This window comes from Amblyomma maculatum, chromosome 4 (assembly GCF_055883805.1).
Source record: "Amblyomma maculatum isolate TAMU_Amacu chromosome 4, ASM5588380v1, whole genome shotgun sequence".
Taxonomy (NCBI): Eukaryota; Metazoa; Arthropoda; class Arachnida; order Ixodida; family Ixodidae; genus Amblyomma; species Amblyomma maculatum.
The window spans coordinates 37,370,206-37,390,164 of NC_139347.1; the positions used below are offsets into that span (position 1 = coordinate 37,370,206).

Below are 19,959 nucleotides of genomic sequence, written 5' to 3' on the forward strand. Positions count from 1 at the left end.
ATGGACGCGGGTTTGGCATCGGCCCGCGTAGTAGGCCTTCCACCACCGCGGCACAGGCGACTACGCGAACGATGTCGAAAGCGTTAAACTTTCAAATCAAACATGTATCGCATCAGAGGTGGTGAGGCGGCGAGAGAGAGAGAGAGAGAGAGAGAGAGAGAGAGAGAGAGAGAGAGAGAGAGAGAGAGAGAGAGAGAGAGGGAAGCGTTCAATCGCTGTGGTGAGCAAACAAGGAGCGCGACCTTCCGCACGCACACTCGATCATTAGCGACACCTGCCGCGCAGCAATGCCGGCAGAGCACGCCTTTCATCTGTTATGCTCCGCGAGGGCGTGCGAGCCCCTTTTCACGGCCCATTTAACGGGCCTCGGAAGCGCGTTCACACGACGCTGCTATAAATTAATCGAACGCGCGGGATACCTCCTCCAAAGGGGAACAGTTCGCGCCTTAATTAGGAGAAGGTGGCGCGGCGACCGATGTGGCACAGAATAAGCGCCGACTTAATCAGAGAGCGCAAACGAGCTGTGACTACAGATTTCATCCGATTAACATATACGTTGGTGAGACAATGAATCTCATCAGTATCTAATTAATCGGATGAAATCATTCATCTCCATTCAAATGCGGCCTCCGCGGACCCATTGCAGCAGGCATCCCTATCCCTGATCATCTTTCGCTGGCGGCGTGACCATTTGTGGGAACGTAGGTTCTCCCCTGATGGGGCTGGGTAGGTGGGTCGCCGCCGCTTGCGGCGGGGGCTGGCCTGACACCGAATTTTGTCTGTTGTGGGCCGTCATTGCACCCGCCACCGCTTTGGTGGTGGACGACGGCTATTGTTGCGGCGCGCGTCTTTCTTTCCCTCTTCCTTTTCTTCTCTATTTTCTCTTCTGTCTGCACGAGGCGGCGGAGGTGACTCAGCTGCAGAGCCAGTGGCGGGCCCGTGCATTTTATTTTCCTTCTTCCTACAGCCACAACAACAACCATTTGTGGGGGGCGTGAAGGGTGGCAGTTCCTGGCCCTACGGGGCTGAGACGGTAGGTCAACGCCGCTTGCGGCGGGGGCTAGCCCAACCAGCCACCGAATTTTATCCGTTTTAGGCCGTCATTACACCCGCCACTACTTCGGTGGTGGACGACGGCTGTTGTTGCGGCACGTGTCTCTCTCTCCCTCTTCTTCTTCCTTTCTTCTCTATTTTCTCTTCTGTCCGCACGAGGCAGCGGAGGTGGACTACGGCTCCTCTTTCTCTCTTTCCACTTTCACTCCCACCTTCCTCCTTTCCCCAACGGCGCGGTTGAGGTGTCCACAGAAAACAAGTCAGACAGCTACCGCGCCTTTCCCTTCCTATAATTCAATCAATCCTCAGGCAGCGGAGGTGGCCCAGCTACAGAGCCAGTAGCAGGCCCACGCATTTTATTTTCCTTCTTGCTACAGCCACAACAACAATCATGTGAGGCACGGAGAAGAGCTGCAGTAAAATTGCAGGTACGTAGTTGTTTAACGTACTGGAATGACAGCAAACCACCTACGGTTAGTTATATCGCCGTTTTTTACATGCCTCCAAAGCCTTAACCATCATTAGGTTGATCAAACCGAAACAGAATTATGGAGCAATGAAATGATTTAACGGTCGCAGGCCGAATATCAAGGAATAATCCACGCAATATCCTAGCGTTCATATGCCGCTATAGAATACCATATTGCCACCTGACAGTTTGAGGAAGCGCTTGAAAGACGAAGTTGTAGACTCTCGCGCGCTTCGGCTAGCTAGGACGGTGGACTCTTGAGCCTGTGTCTTTGTGTTACCGTTTCCCGTGAACTCCTGTCTTGACTGTGTGTCACAGCCCCTGTTGCCGATTCCCATAAATCCCTGTCTTCGTGACAATATTTATGACCAGAATACCTGTAACGCAAAAAAAAAAAAAAAAAAAAAAACAAGCTGTGACAAGGCTTGCAAACGTTGCTTTTATAGGACAGCTATATTTCGCGCCATTTTAGCTTCACCTTTTATTTTGACGAGTAACCTGTTCATATATTCAGAAGCAAAATTAGAGAAATCATGGGGGCTTCCCAATGCATTTGGGCAGCAATGGCTCGTTTCTCCTTTTTCGTGTATGAGCTGAACATGAACAAAAAAAAAAAAAAAACAATTGTGAGGGTTTAAGCATGGTTTGAGTGATACGACGAAAGCTGTGAGTGTTGCGGCGATAGACTAACACCCGCTTTCCAATCCGAGTTTTGTTTTTCATAATCTTTATTTAAATTAGGTTTTGGGAAAAGGAAGAAGCCTTATACTTTGAGTGGACGCCACGGAATTGTAGACAGCTACACATAACCAGGTCAAGATCATGTCTTCATATTTTTTTCTTATATATTGTACATTGGGTATTTGGTTTATAAAAAAGGAAAAGCGCAGTATCTGTCTGACATTCAAGGTTGTTCAACGTGACGCGAGCACGGGCAACTTTTTCAAGCGCGTCGCAAGCAGTCCACCGGCAGCGCAGAACGGAAGAAAAGAAAACAAAGAAAGGGGGCCCAGGCAGCGGGCTCTATTCTCGCAAAAATAAACCGCCTAACAATAAGCAGACCGCAGCGGGCGATCGAGAACTCCGTCATTCACAGCGGGGAGACGCCAAAGAAGTGAGGCGGCGAACACGACAGAATAAACAGATAAAAAAAAGAAGAAAGGAAATGCGAAACGTATACCTTGGCGCACCCTGCAGCTATGTAATGGTCACCCTTCTATTCTTCCTCGGCCGCAATATAGCACGGAGGAAAGAAGCAGGGAGACAAGTGATTGATGGATCCTCTAAGGAGCGAAAGCGCTTGAAATTACGGGCGACTGGCTAGAATACGTCTGGATTTGATACTTTTTTGCTTTTATTACATACATATATAAATTGCACCTGTTCAACAATACACGCATCGCGAGCCACAAGTGCCCATGGCGACGGCAGTGAGCGTAACTTGGCGCAACGCGCCCGCCTCACAGCGGCGCCAGAGACGCACGTTCACAGAGGATAAAAACAACGTTGGGCACGCTGATGCACGCCAAACCAGCGCAAACTATTAAGTAATGGCGCACTCTTCGTAACATAGTATACTAAAAAGAAAAAAGAAAAAAAAAAGGAACCATCAGCCCAGGCGTATACGAAACTCCGTTACCGCACACCGTTTCACAACTACGCAATATCGACGTCAAAGCCATGGCAGAGTTAGGAAGGCGGCGGCCGCCAGAGTGTAGCCTTTAGCTAACACAATGACGCAACTAGATGAACCAGTACACGAGCACAGCGGGGGACGGGCGCCGCCATGTCGGGCTGAACCCCAATACGCGCGGCCGTCGTGCAAGCGACGCAAAGGTAGAAAGCGCAAGTTGCACTGAAAATCCCGTATATGAAAAAAAAAAAAAAAAGCAACTGCAGTGTTCTGCGACCATAAATTGAAAATAACGGACGAAACGACCCACGAACGCGCCTCCATAGAGACACAAGCGCGGCGACGCAGAACGAACGGTATATGCCCTTCATTCTGATTTACTTTTTTTCTTTTAGAAAAGTTTTTGGACTTCTAGAACCCGTTAGCTGTGATGAATACAAACGTTCCATAAATGAACGAGCGCTAAAGGGATAATCCCGTGGGTGTAAGATTGCGCAGAAGCAACAATTAGACAAGTGTGTGATGTCAGTGCACGTTAAAGAACCACAGGTGGTCGAAATTTCCGGAGTCCTCCAAAACGGCGTCTCTCATAGCCCGAGTTGCTTTGGGACGTTAAACCCCACCAATACAAACCAAACCAGGCAGAACCACCGCCCTAGCGCCGTCACACTTTACAACTTGCTTGGGTTGCGCTCGTTTGATTTCTGCCGCCGGTTAGCTGGCCGCGTTCGCTTTCACGTCGTTGCAAACTTTCTCAAACGAGGCAGCGTTAAAATATAAACCACGCCACGCCAAAAACTCCGCGCGCACCGCGAAAGCCTTCATGCGCTGCCACTCGGTGATCAACGGAGAACGAGAAGACACCCAACAAGAACGAGCGAAAAAAATAATAATAAAACTTTTGGCCAAAGCCTTCTCCAAAGACTGTTTTCACCGGGCTCGGTCCACAACAGCAATTAAACGCCAAAAAGCCAGAGCTGCACAGAAAAAAACGGCGGCCGACGTCGACCGCGCACGCATTTCGGTCAGGAAGAAGAAAAATACGGTAACAAGGCTCAGGCGGCTCGCCTAACGCCGAGTCCATAGATTAGGCGTAATCCAGAGAAGTGTCAACCGAGCGAGCGCACTGTGCACGACAAACAGTAGCGGGCGGACAAAGCCTCGCTTCCGCCCAGAGCCAACACCTCCTAAACTTGCTGTCTAGGAGGTGTTGCCAGAGCGCACGCAACGCCGACTTTCCTGCTTATTAAGCCGGGGCTATATAGAGAACAGCAACGAGGCTCTAAGCAGTTCTTTAAAGCTGTCAATTAACTAAACCCTAAACAAAAACACCACCAGGGGTAGGGGCAAAACTCAGCTAACGCTAGGCCTAACACAGACGCCATGAAGAATTAACGTATAACATTTTTTTTTTTTTTTTTGCTCCCTAGGCAACCTTTTTTTGTTTGTTTTTGAAAGAGCCACGAGAAAATGTATTTACAAAAATGCGCTTCCTGCATGCGACATATGCACATCTTTCCAACGTTTTTGAAGGAGGGAAGCGGACAAAAACTTTTCAGCGAAAAGTGATCGAGAAGTTGTGCAACGAGTCTGGCTATAAAGGATTACACAACTCGAGTGTTCCTGTTCAAACCACCTGGCCGATAGACAGCGAAAGCGCTACGCAGAGAGCGCTACGATTTAAGAACGCACAGGGGTGTGGCTATGCAGTTTTTGTTTTTCCTGCTTCTTTTTCAGCTTTTTTTTTTTTTTTTTTTTTCACCGAACATGATAGATTCTGGCTCGTGCACACTTTCCTGTTGGCTGCGTCATCTGATCCATCCTTCTTAGAACGTAGCCATAAGCTGCCATGTTATGTGAGAGACCACTCGACACAGATATATATATAGAGCCCCGCTTAACGAAGCCGTATGAACGAGCCTGCGTGGCCAGGGGTATACCATGTCCGACTGGGGATCGAAAGATACCGGCAGGTTCGATCTCATCGCCCTCCCACCTGAAAGGAGAAGAGAGATGTTGGCAGCTCCTGCCAACGTGGCCATGTAATGTGGAGCAGTGACGTCACGCGACCCGACGACCAATCAGCGCCCAGCAGCTACCACCTGCCATCGCCGACATCGGGTTTTCCGGAGGGCGGCCCGGGACCTCTAAAAGAGTGCAGAGTCTTGGTGGCGCTTTCCTTCTTGGTAACGACGCGCAAGACATTCATGCATATGAATAACCACGTGGTTTTCACCCACGACCGGTAAATAAATTTTATCTGAACTTTCCTCTCTCACAAATTTCGGTTTCGGTTCAGCAGCCGAGATATGGCTGTGACGTCACAATCAAGTCTAGGTCACGCGCGGTATGAAAAAACGGCGATATAATCGCCGACTCTTCCTTCTCTTGTGATTCCTGTTCTAGGTGCAGACTGGCTTTATCGTTCCGGCTAATTCAAACGACAGAGGAACGATTATACCGCTTTTCTTTTTCTTTTTTTTTCATCTCTCACGTGACATAAACTTGACTATCGTCACAGCCGTCACTCGGCAGTCGAAACCGAGACAGGTGAGAAAAGAAATCCGATAATAAGTTACTTAGCTGTTGTAGCCGAATATCCCGTGGTGATCCGAGTACAGTAAAGTCTTACGCATCATTACAAAAGATGAAGCACGAACCGAAAAATTAGACGCCTATATTAACGCTATCGTGCTAATAAAGTATGGCGTTCATGCAGTTTTCTGCATTGGTGCCTCCACAGCGCGCGCGCTACGGGGCGGAATTGCGGGCTGCGCCGTTCGAGTTACGTCATCGTACTTGTACCTGTGTGGCAAGTCATCTATCATGGATGACGCTAGCATCTCATTGAGGGTGACAAACCAAGGTACAGCCTTTGCCAAAAGTGCAGAGCCCGGGGGGTCCGCTTCTGAGCCGTGTAGGGGCGCTGATGTATCATTAGTGGAGGTCTTCCCCATTGTAGAGGGTAGGACAAAAAATCATCTCACCACCAAATGATTCGGAACCCTGAAAATCCATTATAATCCGCACGAAGTGACTCAGAAGCAGACCCCCCTGGGCTCTACACTTTTGGCAAAGACTGTACACACGCGACGACAAGGAATTCGAACAGCGCAGCATGCGGGCGTCGCATTGTTCGCACTTTTGGTTTGGTTTGTGGTGTTGAACCAGAGGGCCTGAGTCGCTTAGGGACAAAAGAAACGCGCGTATAGTTTCGAAAATTTCGACCACCTGGGGTTCTTGAACCTGCACTGACACCGCACAGAACACGAGTACCTTGCTTTTCGCCCCCATCGAAAAGCGGCCGACGCGGCCGGGATTCGATCCCCGCATCCTTCTTGGTTACAGAAGTCGAGCGCCCTAACCACTGCTCCACCACGACGGGGCCGTTCGCACTTTATATCGCGATAGTACGTGAGGTGGGTAGTCAACAAAATATGCGGAAGCGCTTCGGGACCAAGAGCATCAATAACGGAGCCGGTAACGGCCATCGTGAGAGCGAACGGCGCACGGTATCAGGATGGAGTGGATTGGCTGGTGCAGGATGAACGGTTCGGGTGGTTCTGAGGCAGGCATCCGTGTGCTTTCAGTTGTTGGCAAACGTTTGACGCTTTAACGTCATGTACGGTACTGAAACCATCTACAGTGTTGAAAATTACAAAATATGGCAATTTAACGTATAAGAAGTTCACTGCTGCCTTCGGCTTGGTATGATCAGCGTTTTAGTAAACTGCAGGAGGCGCAGTGCTTTTTTTTTTCTCTCCTTTTTTTTTAAGCCTTGCTTGGCTCATGAGTGGCGGGGACAGGTTGTGTCCGCAGCTTACGGCCGTAAAATCCCGTCATACCTCGTTGGTTGCCAAAGCAACAGTGGCCTACAGAGTGCATCGTGCTCCCGGGCGCCTACTGGGATGTTGAAAATCCAACCACATGCTGCAGCTGAGATCCCAGCCCACGACCTCCGAATTTCACGTGCGGAGCACCCCCAATTCAACTACGGCAGCGGCTGTGCAGTTTCCTCTTTTCTTCACCGCGTCGATGCCCAGGCCTTAGGACAGTTAAGTTACCGCCAAACGGCGCGACCAACTGCTAACCTTAAATAGTGTATGCACAAATCACAGCACCGCGCCGCGATGTCTCAGTGGTTAGGGCACTCGACTACATGGAACCCAAGGACGCGGAAACGAATCCCAGCCGCGGCGATCGCTTTCAAATGGAGGCGAATAGTCAGGCGCCCGTACGGTCTACGACGTCAGTAGATTTTAAAATACACCAACTGATCAAAATTTTCGGAGCTCTCCCCTACAGCCTTGTGCATGAATGAACACTGAAGAGGGCACTTGTCCTCGTCTGGGAAGCCAAGTCCCCTCGTCAAAACGTTGGCTCGGCTTGCGAACTGAGGCTGCTCAGTGCTCTTTCATGCTGAGCAGCCATCATTCTCTTGTTCTACCCTTACAGCCTTGTGGTGGTACGTGCCCTCAACGGGGTGATTTGCAAGTGGTTTTATAGGCTTTTTAACGTTCCAAAGCGACATCAGCTAGACGGTCACCGTGCTGGAGGGGTTCCGGGTAATTTCGACCACCTGGGGTTTTTCAGCGTAGACGGGCGCTTTGCGTTACGTAATCAAAGAACAGCGGCCGGGATCAAACCCGTATCCTCAAAATCCCCAGTCGAAGGCTTCGACCACTGAGCCAGCGAGCTCTGGATGTTTTGCGGTGAAGCGTACGAGAAAAAAGTACCCGTTCCGCTACGGACGACCCCTAACGTGACCACCAGGCGCTCTTGAGCGAAATAAAAAAAAAATGAGGGAGGCGGAGGGTGAAGCGCGAGATTAATCGAGCTGCAAATATTGCCCGAGTGGACGCAAGCTCTGACAAGATTTAACTCGTGCCGCGCAGGAGCGGTGTGAAGCGGCGGCGTGGTCCCGCTGGCAATCTGTAGAGCTGATATAGTATTCTCTTTATATGGGGTGCGTGTGCGTATAACAGGTTTCTAAATAGAGGCGCCGCAGCCGCTGCTACTTTTGCGCGTGGCCAACAAAAGGCTACATAGATTTCGATTACCCTGTCTTTAACTGCCTACGCAGGAAGTGGTATTAATATTCTTGCAGCTTTTTATCGCTTCACCGCGCCTTCAAAGGTAGCAAATCCTTAGCCAAAGACAGCTGGGACGACCTGCGTTTCTAATAATAACCGATAGACAAGGTTTTATATTTCGAGCTAGACGACAGGGTGATTGTTTTTATTTCTTTCTTTTTTTTTTTTTTTGTTACGGTGTTGTGGCTACACTCAAAAACAAAAAAGCTAGAAACTGATTGGATAAAAACTCATCCAATTTACACACATCCCCTCAGCTCGCCATGGCCTCCGCCGGCAACACGGGTATACCCTGCGCTGGGCAGTAGCCGGCGGCGCACAACGCACTCGCGGCTGCTCGAGGCCGCGGAGGAGAGAATGGGGCAGAAACGCAGACACGCCCTTTCGCAGTAGCGAGAACGAGGCTGGAAGACCAGCAGCGACGAAAATGCGCAGCAGCCCCCAAAGATACAGCAGCCACTGGCTCAGGTAGTGCCACGCTTATAAGCGCCGCGATAAAAGCTTGCCGGCCGGCGCGACCCCACACGAACCACTGCATCAAGGCCTCCAGGACGTCGTAAGAAAAGTGCACCGCCCTCTTGTCACTCGTCTCCTACCTGGGCACAGCTGCGTCCCGTCGTAGCGCACAGTCACCAAAATCGTCAACTAGCGTCAAGAAAAATACGACAGTGAAATGAACACTCGATCTTCCGAAGATCACTTAGCCGTTTCAGTTACACGTCCAAAACGAAACTATGCGAGCACGCCTGCGCCAGAACATCCCTGAAACTGAAACAAAAATCAAGGCCGCCTGCGGAGCTGCTTAGTATGTTTCTCCTTGCCTTGTTCCATTTAGGTTGCCTTTTAGCCGTCATCTCCACGTGATAAAAGTATGTTATGTTGTAGACAAAACCTACTACTCGATTAAAACATACAGCATAATTAAATTTGTCAGCCTCCGAGATCCACTGCGCGCCAGGTGACTCGCAGTTGAGAGCTGCGGCCGTTTCGGTTGTGGAGGCGATACCTATATCTCTATTCTTGCTCTTCTCTACCTTACTAGAAGTTTGTTTTCAGTAAGAGTGGTGTATTTGTAATCAGGAACTGGTATGCTATCGATGCAAGCCCACTTTACTTTTCTGTTCAGTGTCCCTTTAAGTTAGGGGCCACTGAGAACAACCGCGATTCGCGCAGGGCCCGCCGATACGAATCTTAAGGTTCACAAAGCACATTTGTGCAATCACTTTCAATAGTTCATAAAAAAAAAAGAAAATCTTTGAAATAGAAAACAGGTATTTCGTGGGACTCTCAGCTCCAATGGACGCAATTTACAATAAAACTTTTCTAGTAATTAAATGAAGCTCTGCTGAACACTAAGCAGCGGTTGCCAGCTTTTATGCATGCATGGTGTGCTATTATACCGGACGTTTTAGCAAACACAAGAAATTCCTGAAAACAAGGAGTTTAATTTTGTTTTTAAATACATATTCAGGAAGAAATGCTCAGTTACAGAGGACAGAATTTATAAAACTGTACTAATTACATAATTAACAAACCATCAACTTTCTAAATAAGAGATAGGTGATGACTGCTGAAGGGGAGTTCGAAACCATTGGCACGGTATCATACCACTTCAAACAAAGGAAAACTTATTAATTCTGAAGTACTGCAGCATGAAGAACTGATTGATTTTTTCCCCATGACATTAGATGTGTGTCAGTTTTCCGCAGAAAAAGCACCAGATTTCCTTGAGATGCAGAGCTAGAGAAAGTGAGGCAATCTTTGTACAGGAACTTATGTGGCACCACCTTGACCACAACTTTGGACCACCCTCTACCACTATCCAACAAACTGGGACAATTAAAGTCAATTAGCAAGTGTTAGTTATTATCCTATACAGTTATAACAGCTGTTAGAGTAAATTACTTCCACAACCACTGAAAGTGTTTCTGAAAACAACTGATAACTTTTCTGTTCTGAACAAATTTTATCATTTTTTAATGTGTTTTGCTGAAACACTTCATCTGCAGACTATGCACTATTCGGCATAACTCGAGCTCCTACAAGAGCTTATAGAAAGAACGCAAGTTTGAATTGAATGGCTTAATGTACTTATGTTACATATGAGCAATGAAAGACATTACAGTGCAGGGCTTCAGTATAACGTAGCCCACCTGGGAATAGCATACGGGTGTTTTTGTATTTCACCTCAATCAAGAATACAGACGACACATCCGATATCGCACCTATGACCTTGCTATCAGCGTCAGAATTTCAAAGTCATGGAGCCACTGCAGAAGGAGTCGCTCGAAAAAGAGTGCAAGACCCATGAAGTTGACACTCAAGCTGCTAAATGTGCTCAACAAGGCACTCTGGTAAACACTGCTCACCAAGACAAAATCTGAGAAATTGTGCACGAATAGGTATAAATTATGAAGCTGGCATTGACAGGTACAAACATAAAGCCCTACTATCTGGAAACCACTTTCAAAGAAAGCCCCACATAAACTCTGCTCCTTACTACAGCATCAAATGCCTTTTACATTGCTTCAGCCAAAACCCACTTCCAGTAAGCAAAATACAACTCTGTTCTACAATAATATGCATGCATACAAAGTACAAAAAACTACTTAAACAGTTTCCCGCACAACAATAATTTAGGTTACTATATACCAACATCACTGACTCAACACGTGTACAGCGACAGCTTTTCCCAGGCCATTATTTGTGAAAGGACACTTGCAGAAGCTTATGCCCATTTATAATAGCACACTGCAAAAGAATGCTGGCAATCACTATCTATTCCGCAATTGCTTCCAATTGAGGCAACAAAAAGACGTTTCCGAGTTTTGGTGGTTGCGAACAGTGGTGAAATTCACTTCAGGGTGGTGACCCCGAACGTTCAAACCATATTTAGCTCTCATCTGGACTTCCCACTGGAAGTTTAGCACACCAGGCTTTAAGCTACACTTGCAAAAGGCTCCCATGCCAACTTGCACTTCTCACAACTGCTGGCACTTACAACTGCAATTTTATGACCAGATCAAAGCGCCTGGAATGTGCAGGCTCCCACAAAAGTATTCAAAACATTTAAACAGCCAAGAAACCTCAATTTTTTGTTGAGTGAGACCAGAGCCAGGAAAAGCAAACTCCTGTTCTCTTTGAATCAATATTAACAGCTGCTACTACCATGGCTAATAACAGTAATTAAACAGCTGTATTACATTTCTGTACTTGTTGTTTGAGCACATCACCGAGCAGAAACCATTTTTCTCACGTGTGTGATAAAGATCCGAGCTACACTGACGGCCATCTACAAAGCCAAGGACCCACCAACATGTTAAGCCGACAATAAAAGTTTTCCAATCCAATCCAATCTGAACTATACTGTGCAGCTTTGGGATCGAAAAGAAGGCTCCGAGTGAATCGAACAATATGTGCAAGATACATGCAAGCTAAACACAACACTTCTGAGTACTGTCCACCGTTACATGCCAGCTGCACCATGAAACAATGATGCATATTTTAGCACAGCTTTGAAAATTAGTACAGGTTACAACTTTGTACACATTAATTGATAACATAACGAGGAAGCTGTTACATAGCATCCAGAAGGCAAAAAATGGTTTCGCGACACTTTGGACACTTAAGTATGCACTACCCATATCCCCACTGTGAACTTACAATTTTGTGTCAAACTTTAAAGGGACAGAACATTGACGAAAATATGCGGCAAGTTTGTAGTGGCAATAAAACGATCTTGCCTTATAGTGTATAGAATATGCATCCACTCCAATATCCAAGAAATGATATATAATTTTGATTTGTCATTGAAAAGCCCATAAAACAACTGGAATGGACCTCTTGCGGCAGAACACTGTCATCAGATAGTACCCCACATCACCGCATTTTGGGAGAATTCACGGATTTTCTCAAGTTCTTTCTTTCAGGACTGTTTGTCATGTTTTATTATGTTTTATGCTCTCTCCAGTACACCCTTCAATAAAAATCCATTCCTTTCATTTTGCCCACGATTTGCTTTTGGTGTCTGTCATTAGATGGTGCCAGAGTTTTCTGAATTTCTTTAATGAAACACTCTTCCGAGCCCACTAAAACTTTCATCAGCGTAGGTATGTTCCTTTGCTGTAAGCACTTTGAGTGTAGAAGCTAAAATGAACGCTACTCTACACCAAAAAAATGGTTTAATTACAGTCTGACAGGCGAGATTTATATTATTTTTCGGTACATAACTTTTGCGGACACTGAGCTCTGTTTGCAGCCGCTGCTTGTGGTTTCCAGCATCAGCCTCCACAAGAATGGGTGTACAGATTGATCAAGTTTTTTACAGCGTTTCTAACAAAACTGTTATGAAATCAACCCCTTTAAACAGTAAGCTTTCCACTGCGGCAAAAAAATAATAATAATAAAATATGACGCGTAAAATTCAGAGTTCTGTCCCTTTAGAGCTTCCATGTTCCAATGGTCATTGCCAGCCCATTTGTAGGGTACTGCACATCACGTGTAGTTATTTTCTAGCATACTGCACTGATGCATCTCACTCCACATTCCATGGTCTCGTAATCCTTTTTTTTATTCCTTATACCCTTTCTACTATCCATTTCACACAGCTGTCCTATTCCTCTTTCCCTCAATTCCCTCCCTTGTGCACAGCAGCAATTCAGTGAATTTAATTACGGGCTTAATTCTCTGCCTTTTTCATTTAAGTGATACAAAGCACCGCTGGGGAAGCAAGTGCACTGTCTCAAATGGTGACTGTGAATTACTGAGCTGACAATGTGCTTTCAGCATTTGGAATGTTGTAAAATCCTTTGAGCACAAACATCAGGACATCCTAAACGAAATTGTTTTTCTGAATGAGATGAAATCCTGAAAGACTGTTACTTCCTGCACAGGAAGAGAACAACGTTAATTGAAAATTCCATGCACTGCCACTTTGTCAGTCTGGCTGAGTGCATTACCACTTTTTTGTGTGTGTTACTGGGCCCTTCCACCCTTTGGAGTCAAACTATACTTTATGAAAGCTTTTGAAATCAAAAATTGCTAACTGATCCCCAATCTCAATATTAATATAGGTTATTTCCAGAACCAACACAAATGATGTGAATCAGTGAATCCCTGATAATTGCAAGAGGTCAGCAACCCTATGAGCACTTGACAGAAGTGCAATAGAAAATCACGAGCAAGACGAAACTAAAAGAAACGGTACCGATGAAAGCAATATTACGCCAGATGAAAACACGGCGTATGTGTAACGACGCACGCTGAGGCCTAAGACGCTGAAAGCACCGAGTTTTTGCGCAACCGCGATATGAAAGTAAGTACACAACGCATGCCACATAGGTCGCGCTATGAGTACACAGCTCAGGCCCCACCGCCAGCCGATTACCGGCTGCTACAGTCGAATGAAAAAGCGATCAACGTGAAACAAACGCTGTTCGAACAACGTAGCAATACCATAGAACTCAGCAAATGGAATCTGTGAATATCAAGCTACCCACAAAGGGCGGGGCCGACCGCAGGTCGGCACCGCCGGCTATGATTACATGTTTCAAATCGACCCGCGGCATCTGTCAGCCTCAACGTGTCTCATTGCTTCAAAACAGCGTTCATAGTCTAGCCAGGTCTGGAACTCGGTAGCGTAGGTGTTCTGCCGCGCTTCCGTCGGAAACCTCTCAAAGCAGCGAGCATGGAATTCCTGCGATTCCGTCTGTCACGGCGCAGCCTTACAAGCAGCTCAGCTGACACCACGTGACTACGTTTTCGGCTTTCCTCGGCCTCCGTCTGCTCTTGGCAGTGCTGTGAAGTTGCGGTACATTGAAAACTACCAGTACACCGGCGCATCTCGCTGCTTTGCAGAAACTACACTGTTAGTTTACCCTTAAAACAGAGTACCGCTTTTTCTTGGCAGGTATTCCTACTACGCTCGTGTAATGATGTCTGCTTACCGTTCTTGCTCACATCCAAATCGACCAGGTTCATCAAGTTGGCAATGTCCGAAGGGAGCTGGGAGATTTCATTGTCGTTGACACTTAACCTCCGCAGCTTCGTGAGTCGAAAAAGACCCTGCAAAAACAAGCGTTTGCGTTTAAAATAGCGACGTAAGCCTAGTCGGCCGGTTAGGCCTAGCGTGCGCTAGCTGTCGTACAACTCCTCAAGCAAGTAAACTGCGCGATACTTACTCTCGGCAGGTCGCGAATGTGATTGGCATCTAGAAGCAGCTCTTCTAACGTCCTCGCGTACCTCAGCACATCGTCCGGTATACTGAATAAATTGCTGTGTCTCTTGTCGATGTATTCAACTTGTCGGTTGCACCCACGGAACAGTGGAATACAGCGGAACATTGCTCCTCAGGAGACGGCACACCCCGGCATGGCACACGCGCGCACACAAGCACGCGATGCACACAGGCAAGCACACACACCCGTTCCCACACGGAGATCACGAGCCCAACACAGGCTACAGCACCGGTGTGCACATCACATTCTACGGGACCGAACAAAACACAACAGATACAGCCCGACGAACCACGACCATGACGTCAACACCCGACGATCCCCGGCTTCGCCTTCCCAGACCCGTCACGGCCAGCTGAACAGCACAAATGCAAGGAAACGAATGTTACCAGCGATGGCCACTAGAGTATAATGGCGCTGTATGACAATGCTTCTCTCATTCATCGTTAATGGCGCTACTTACAGCACTACTTCAAGAAATTATTTATTTGCACATCTATGGCAAGAGTAATCGGAACTGAAACTAAAAGCGTTCACAAAAATTTTGAAACAATCTTTTGCTGCTTGTTGCAAAGTAGTAAACAAAAAGTAGACGGAACCATACAGAAGCATAAAAAAATTAGTAAAAATGAACCTTGAATTCAAACAAGACGTTTGTGTATCTAAAGCATCCAACACATGATCCAACATATCTAAGCACCTGACACAAAGGCTTTACCCTTCTGATTTTAAATAACATACTAAAACTTACAATACTTGGGTAGTTATTTAGCAATAATTTGCATTGATTTCTCGAATCAATGAAAAACTAATACACAAACTTTATGCCGCATTCACAACTATCTCAAAGGCATGTCGAGCATCCACCATGAAAAAATCGATAATAATCATTAAAAAAAAGTAACAAGAACGACAGCACCTTAAAAATATCTGAAATACTAAGCCATGTCGTGGAGAAAAATTGGCAGTGGTTACCTTGCTGTCCGTCAGATGACGCAACCTGCCAGATTAGCCGGGCTTTAGATTAGCCCTGGCTAGAGTGCGTGTTTTGAATTTGATTCTTTGTAGTGTTAAAACGGCATTTTTTAGGATTATAATGCTGAGCATAATTATAATACCTACTGTATACTACGTATGTGCGACATCATATGTCTCGTTAGATCATTCGCAGTTTGGAGAAACCCTCGGTCCTCAGCGGACAGTGAGCCCTTGGTCGATGTGCCTGTCTTCACAACGTAGGTTAATTAATCGGAACGGTTCCCAAATAGATTGCTTTCAAAATTTCGGTGCATACTTAAATTTATCACACTATTCCTTACACTGGCCTACTGTTCGCGAGTGGTTGCTTACGTAGGTACTTTGCAATGGGAGAAAAATGTGTCGGTAAATTTTGCTTGCATGTGTTTCTATGAGTGGCGCTTCCGACTCATACCCGCATACCGTCAGAAACAACACCCCAACTGCAGGACAGAGTCAGTCAGTGCAGGCCCAAAGGTGGGCCCTGGTTGGCTGCCCATTACGCTCGTCAACTGTTGGCCAAAAACTTCCCGCCAACTATGGGCAAACGGTTTCGTTTATGGGGTTTAACGTCCCAAAGCGACTCAGACTATTCAAGTCGCCAGAGTGAAGGGCTCCGGAAATTTTGACCACCTAGGGTTCTTTAACGTGACATCGCACAGCACACAGGCGCCTTGTTTTTCGCATCCATCAGAAAACGGCCGTGTACCAAACGTAAAACGTACGATACACGGCACACAAATTAAAATTAAAAGAAAGGGTAAAGGAAAGCAAGGCTCTATAGTTAGATCTCAGCTAACCGTTTGAAACTCGCGCCGTCTTTTCCATCGTCGCGACCGGGATTCGATCCACTGCACCACCACGGACCACGGCTGGACTATCGGCAAATGGTAGTGAAAATAGTTCTTCGGCATATCCAATGCTCGGCAGTCAAAAATGGCACAAAGTAGGGGTCCAAATCGAATGCATAACGTTCGCACAAAGGTGGCAGAGCATTGTTTTTAAATTAAAAGTATTAGCAACATTGGCGAGCCCTCTTTCATTTTCTATTTCTGCAGGCTTAAAATTGACTGAGTTATAACTTCTCTCGACTTGTTAGGGTCCCTGGCTCTGAAATGAGCGCCTTGTTTGGGGGAAATATATAAGCTCAGTAGAAGTGTGCGTGCGCAGCGGGATGGTGTCTTGTTTCGTAGCGTTTAATTCTTTATGCGCTGTCACCAGCGTATAAAATTTTTAAAATAAGAAAAGATAAAAATAAAATATGATATAAAATAAAATAGAAATGACAAGTTTATAGAATACCGAACAATAGATAATTTGGACTTCAATTCTCTTTTCTCACCAGTTTCTGTTTCAGTAGCTTATTGATTAATTAATTGGTTGGTAGATTGATTGACCGATCGGTTGATTGATTGATAACAACTTTATTATTCCGCCAGATAAAGAGAGCCCCTACTGCCTCTACTCCCCGCCCCCAGCACACCCGATGTTGTTGTTGTTGTTATGAACTTTATTTTTCCACCGATGTAGGAGGCCCCCTACTTCCCGCCCCCGGCACGCAGGCCTATGGGACGGAGGCCGGGGCCTCCGCGACTAAAGACAGGCGAAGCGACAGTGTTTCTTCCCGGCTTCAGCCGCCAGGCGGGTAGCTTGCTGCTGGTCGGCGGGGGACTCGCTCCGCAGTCACTGAGCAGTTCCCAGTCTTCTCTACCATTTATGTTTTCCTTGGTGCCAGGGGAATCAAGGCATTGCCAGACTATGTGATCCAGAGTACCCCTTTCTCCGCAGGTTTCGCATTTATCGTCCGCCTTTTCCTCCACCTGCGTGTGGAAAAGCCAGACGGGACTTGGGAAATTCCCAGCTTGCAGGCGCCGCCAAGCGACGGCCTCCTTGTTAGCGTTCGATCCAGTGGTGGCAGGGACCTTCTGCTAAGTCTGTAGTGTTCTAAAATTTCCTTATAAGTTTGCAGCCTCTCGTCCATCCCATCGCAATCAGGCGGCTCTACGGCTCTACGGCTGCCCGGAAGTAGAGAACTCGGGGCTCGGGCTAGCTCGCGCGCCGCCTCGTTGCCGGGGACGGACTCGTGCGTGGGGGTCCAAATAATTCGAATCCTTCTTTCAAGTTTTCCTTTCTCTAAAATTTTGGCTGCCTCCTTCGAGACCCTCCCTTTTCCAAAATTCCAGACAGCTGTTTTGCTGTCACTAATAACTATGCTGGCTTCCGTTCCAACGCAAGCGAGCGCTATTGCAACTTCTTCAGCCGTGTCTACATTTCGGCTTCTAACGGACGCGGCGGCGGCGGGTACGCCGGCACGCCGCGGCCGTGCGTAGACGACCGCAGCCACCGCCGCCCCGACTTCCCGCTGGCCGCGTCCACGTAGGCGACCTCCCCCGGCTTCATTTTCCCCGCTTTCTTTAATTGCGAGAGTCTCGGCCCTCTTTTGTCTCCTCTCCTTGTTGTACGTAGGGTGCATGTTTTTAGGTAGGGGGGGCACTATTATATATTCGCGACACTTTCGTGGAATGTCTACTTTGTGGCTTGTTCCTCTATCTGACTGCAGTCCAGCCGAGGATGGTTCTGCCCGTGGTGGTTCTGCTCAATCTTTCTAGTTTGCGCCATGCGCACAGCCTCCGCTAGTTCCGTCCAATTGTTGTGCACCCCCATTTCGAGGAGGCGTTCAGTCGAGCTCGAGATGGGTAGTCCCAGAGCCCTTTTCGCGCATCGCCCGATGAGTTCTGATGTTTAGGAATGGTGTGGCGTAAGCTTGGAAGCTTACTGGGACATTGTTTAGGAGGATTTCCTCGGCATTTTATTATCTAGGCCCTGTCATTTGCAAGGGCCTTAAGAAACCACGGACGGGCACCTCCAAAAATACTTTGTTTCCAGTTGTCCCTTGCAAAATAATTCTGAGCTCTTGTTGGTGTTCTGAAAGGACTGAACATATGCCATCTTTATAATTTGCATCATGGACAAGGCAGGGTTGGTGTGGGCAGAATACTGAGGAAAAGTTGAATTTCAACAAAAACTGGCCATTGTGCTGGAGTTGACTATTCTCAACATTATTTCTAGTTAATTATTTTTTGTGTTGAACTCAATGAGCCTAAATATGAGCTGATTCAACACATGCATATCTTTAGCTGAAAAAAATTCTCAATGTAAGCGATGAACGCCTGTGTGCCGAAGCAATTGTCGGGGGTGTTGAACACTGCATGCTGCAGCCTGTACCCATAGTAGCACCGAACATTAGAATAATGCTATAAAATTGTTTTCTAAGTTGCCTGAAGGTTGCCAAACGTTTTCTCACATAAAAAAAAAAAAAAACATTCATAGAACATTCAAAGGGACATTATACTAATGTGGACTTTTGAATGCTAATGTAATATAATGTTGTAAGTTGCATCATAAACGTATTATTTTTGTGTTACAAATGTTGTTTCAACATCGTGTTCGGAAAGTTAAAGTAATATTTAAATCATAAATATAAAGTAACATAGCATATATATGTTAAACACTATAAGTCTTAGTACTTTTGCCCAGCTTTTTATTTCGGTAATCTTGTTGCTTCATGCAATAATACTTATTTGCAACAAGGGCTTCGAGATGATGCCCACCGTAGAATTCAAGCACAGCCCTAATATTTTGTTGGAAATTCGACTTATTATCCATTCGCCACGATCACTCGGAACACCCGTTGGCGATGAACATAAAAGCTTGACTGATATTTGTTCAGATGTGTGTGTAGGAGCTGTGCTGTATTATGAAGTTGTACTGTGTTGTGGGCTTTGCAGTGTGCAAGCTATGTACCATCACTAGTGGTGGGCCTACATACTCGTTGCAAGATTGCTCTACATTTTCGCGAATGTTACCTTCAACGGTGCATACATGTTAGATTCTGATTGCTTAAATGTTTATCGAAACATCATAACAGCCTATATGCAACATTGCTGAAACAATAGAAAAAGGGCATTAACAACATCAAAATAATCTTCGACTGAAACAAAAAAAAAATGTAACATTACTATATTTCGGTGCTACATGGGCAATTCCATATTATTTGCATACCTAGTACAGAGCGGTGTTTTAGACTCACAAGAAATGTTGCATACTATGTAATAATAACACTCATAGCAGAAACACGCACACTCCAAATGTTACGTACATATTCACATTTCGCAAAGCATAGCGCAGTAACCGCGTTGAGATTAGCCCTTTTTTCAAGTACCTCTCCTCTACAAGGGCGTCCCGGTCAGAAAAGAAATATAAATATCCTCACAAATATTCATTTATGTTATAATTAATCAGGTTACAACAATGTAATGTTCTGTTAATTGAGCCCATTCATTTCTTTGCCGACAATAAAAATAAAGCGATTAGTTACACCTGTTGTGATTCATTTAGTTACACACATGTGATATTGGATCTTGCTCCTCGTATCGTCGTAGGCTGCATGTATGCCTCATA

The 19,959-nt window shown here is 46.3% G+C and overlaps 1 protein-coding gene across 9 annotated transcripts in view; it reads right to left on the reverse strand.

The window, feature by feature from the left end:
* The window catches only part of LOC146190732 (protein scribble homolog), a 175,756-nt gene extending 160,916 nt beyond the window's left edge, over nucleotides 1-14,840 (reverse strand). For all 9 annotated transcript variants that reach the window (XR_014706574.1, XM_084601109.1, XM_084601104.1 and 6 more), the window contains exons 1-2: nucleotides 14,428-14,840; nucleotides 14,194-14,311 (exon numbers count right to left, since the gene is read on the reverse strand). Coding sequence is in view for 8 of the 9 variants with exons in the window: in XM_084601109.1 (XP_084457235.1) it covers nucleotides 14,194-14,311; nucleotides 14,428-14,589 (280 nt within the window). In the remaining variant the exon portion in view is untranslated. The remainder of the gene's footprint in view (nucleotides 1-14,193; nucleotides 14,312-14,427) is intronic.
* Nucleotides 14,841-19,959: the final 5,119 nt, after the last annotated feature.